The 3,906-nt window shown below is 35.5% G+C and overlaps 1 protein-coding gene across 1 annotated transcript; it reads left to right on the plus strand.

Moving 5' to 3' along the window:
• The first annotated feature begins 1,563 nt into the window (after positions 1-1,563).
• Positions 1,564-2,345, plus strand: LOC110109933. The gene has a single exon (XM_020841161.2). It carries the CDS (start codon positions 1,642-1,644, stop codon positions 2,122-2,124), a length of 483 nt encoding a protein of 160 aa, XP_020696820.2. The 5' UTR covers positions 1,564-1,641; the 3' UTR covers positions 2,125-2,345.
• Positions 2,346-3,906: the final 1,561 nt, after the last annotated feature.

Here is a 3,906-nt window from a genome sequence, read left to right on the forward strand (position 1 = left end):
GATGTAAAGTAAGATCAGTTTGGTTACACTAGTGATTTTTTCACATTTATTCACACTGGTGATAAATTAGAAGATGATTCATTTATTTTCTCTTCACAAGTTGAACCAATCTTCTTCATTAAAGATCCTAAAAATACAAATTTGAATTTTGTTATTCGTTTAAGGCCTAGAGATTTATATGATTCAAATATTTCTCATAACGAACAAATGTAAGTATGGATATATATATTTATACTTTTATGTTTTCTAATATTTCATGCTTTATTATATGATTCAAGATCAGGTTGAAAATCTTAATGTTTTGTAATATTTCATCTACATATAAAGCTTGATACCCATTATTATATTTACATGTACATTTAACATATCTATATTCTTGTTTCTTTTGTGAGTTTTGATATTATATTAAACTCTATATTTGTAGGACATGAGAAGAGGAAATACATTCAATTGAACTAAGAAGGTTGTATCAAGGGGTGGATTCAGTAAAGGATTTGAACCCCCTTCTATACTCCAATCCACCAGGATTATACTTGTGAGCATACTAAAGAAGAGAATGAGTGCAGTTGCACTCAATAAGCACCATGTCATTCTACTTGTGAGTAGATCAGACTCCAAATGATTGGATATAGCTCATAGATTTGATTTAATCATTTCTTTGAATAAGTATAAGTAATTGTGTAATTAGTCTTACGATATGTGTTATGCACAAGTAAGCAGGGTGTACTTGTATGTCGTAGGGGGTGCAACACATGCATTGACATACAAAACATGTCGTTAGGTACATATGTTCATATAGAGGTGATTGAGAATAATGTGCCAAGCAACATTTCAGTGTCTACCCTATTAGGATCATATCTAGGTGTCATTACTAGAAATCATATACTGGAGCCCATATCATTCCTACATTGGAGAAATAAGGGTATTAAGCCCTATAAGGAATAATGTTAGCTGAAGTGGAGGTAAGACAAATATTAAATAAATTTTAATATTAAGGTTTATGTTATGAGTAATAAAATATTTCCTTATATTACAATCAAAAATTGTATTTCCTGGATATATATGTCACTAGTTATTTCAATCCCTAGGAGTTAAGTGGCATAATAATAAGACTAATTTAAAGCTAAGCATTGGGATAGTCATCTTATCGAGGAAATTATGGAGTTTATTCCAGTTGGTGTTGATGCAATACTGTGGTGTTAGTCAGTCACCCAGTGGTCACAACCAAAAAACAAGGTTAGTACCATCATTATAATTAATTTTATATATATATATATATATATATATATATGTATAATTGCCTTAGTTTCTAATTGAAAATATGTATTCCAACCAAAATGCTAGTGAGTCCAGCTCAAATTTTTTCCCCACTTTCTCGGAACCTCCGACCAGCTGTTTTCCAGCACGTGGATCCAAGCATCCAATAGCTTCCCTTAGCTACAATTATAACAAAAGACGCGAGTTTGTACCCACACACCTTTTTCCAGCCATTATGAACGTGTAGCATCCAATTGTAAATGTCCATCTCATCACCTGCCTTGTCCATTTCTTCAATTTACATCAACCAGAAAATCAATGGATTAATCTCCTCTAATATCTCCTTCATCCTTCTTCTCACAACCTCCAAAATCCAAATTTTCCATGGAGTTCTCAAGAACCGACCAAACTCTCCTATGTTTTCTCTTTATCTCCCCCCTTCTCTTCGCTTTTGCTGATAACTACCAATCCTACAACTCCCTCACCGCTTACGAAATGCTAGAAAAGTTTGATTTTCCCAAAGGGATTCTGCCTGAGGGAGTTCAGAGCTACTTGTTGAGGAGTGATGGGAGCTTTGACGTTTTTCTCGGTGATTACTGCGAGCTCAAGGCGAGTGGGAGTTACCTGCTGAGGTACAGGAGAAAGATCTCCGGCAAGTTGGAGCCAAGGAGTTTGAAGAAACTGGATGGGGTTAGTGTGAAAATCTTCTTCTTGTGGTTTGGGATCAGTGAAGTGATAAGGAGCGGAGATGAGCTCAGATTCTTTGTAGGGCCTTTCTCTTCATCTTTCTCTATCTCAAATTTTGAATTTTGTCCCCAGTGCAGAGATAAGTTTAGTTCTCTCGATCAATTGGTTCAGAATTCTTAGGGATGGATGCTGGTGAGCTCTGTATCTCTTTCTTTTACAGATATTTTATCTTGAATTTATTCAGTTTAGCCTTTCTCTGGGACAGTTCCGCCAATTTTTTTTTTTAGCTGTTTTCAAGAAATTTTTATATTAAAAAGCAGGAAGAAAATTGTCTTAAACGAAGTCTAAGTGAATGGATGCCTAAGAGAATGGATTATCAAATAATGAAGTTTTAAGTCCCATCTTCCTATTTTGCTAGTTTGGTATTTATGTTTTTGAGTAGCTACTGATGTCTTTGTAGATTCCTCATTGCTTTGAGCTTTTTTAACTAAATAATATTTGGCTGATTGGTTTAGAATAAGCTTAAGAGAAGGAGAGATTATTACGGGCAGAGCTCAGACGCAAAAAAAGTATTCCGTTTTGTGATTGTAAACAGTAAAAACACAGTTATATTTTTACAGCACTTTTATTATTCATAGTCATAAAACCGAACGGTTCTAAGTGTCCTGTACTCTGATCTCGAATTTTGAACAATCTTGACTACGTTGTCAGCCCTATTGACTCAAAGAGCAAAAGCTAAATCAAGTAAACTCGATGACCTAGGGTATATTGGGCTCATTTTATCAAGGATGAGATATGGTTCCATGGATGTGATGACCTAGTACAGTTGGACTCAAGCATATGAGCCAGTGGGGAAAGATGTTTGGTCTAACTAAGAGTACATGCTTTGTGAAACATGGGTGAATTATTGCACTAGATGATTAATAGATCTTCATAAAACACATCAGGTTAATGTTCGATAACTTGTGGCATAGGAAAGGTGAGTTACTCACATGTATTATGTTCAACATATATATATATATATATAATATAACCTTTGAGGATACATCCAAGAAATTTGGAAGAAGTTGGAGCGTTTATTCTGTATAGGAGACCGGACGAGAAACCATAGGTTCAAGCCACTGGGTACCCCAACAGTACCCAGTGTGGTACCGAGCTGGGTACCCACCAATGAGGACTGGTGTATTTGTATTGGTCTCTGGAACACCCTCCCACTCCGCAATAGAAAATCCTTCGTAAGTTGAGAGTTCACAACCAATGAATAATTGCAAACTAACAGAATGATCAAGAGATGATAGAAACAGGTGAATCTCCTCTAGTGAAGAATAATTAAATTATGCTAAACAAAAAAGTCTAGAAATTTAATTTTTTTCTTCCAGATATTTGTAAGTTCACATAAAGAAAATGTAATTTCAATTTACTTTTTTTTATTTGCAAGTTTAGCAACTTTATATTTGTTTCGCCAACTTATTATCTTTCATGCAATCAAAATTTAATCTAATTTAATTTTCATTTCAAATGGCTTCAAGTTGATGAAGCCGTAGGCCAATACTTCTAGGTTTGGTTGCCATAAGAAGTTGGCCACCTGCGTTCCCCAACAAGGGCAAGACAGACATAGTCACGATTGAAGCTAAGTACCACCAGCCATAGACCTTCAGGGTACTAGGGAAATCACTTTCCTTCCTCCTATTGATAGGAATCGCTAAATTCCCATCATAGTTGATCCCATTTAAGCCAAGCCCTCTTACCCATATTACCCAGCCATTCACCTTCATTGATACGTTCCCGTCAACATATTTGTACTCATTACAATCAGCCTTATTATTACCCACCTCCGCATAAGCCACATCAAGTTGGATCATTCCACTCCAATAACGTAGAGGTGGGAGGAGGTGCCACCATTTAAGAACAGACAAACTGATAAATAGAGCCCTGAATGATACACAACGTTTTTATGTTAAT

Source organism: Dendrobium catenatum, unplaced genomic scaffold (genome assembly GCF_001605985.2).
Source record: "Dendrobium catenatum unplaced genomic scaffold, ASM160598v2 fragScaff_scaffold_621, whole genome shotgun sequence".
Lineage (NCBI taxonomy): Eukaryota > Viridiplantae > Streptophyta > Magnoliopsida > Asparagales > Orchidaceae > Dendrobium > Dendrobium catenatum.

Coding starts and splice junctions, on each gene's coding strand:
- LOC110109933 (XM_020841161.2), top strand. CDS start 1,642: ATGGAGTTCTCAAGAACCGACCAAACTCTCCTATGTTTTCTCTTTATC.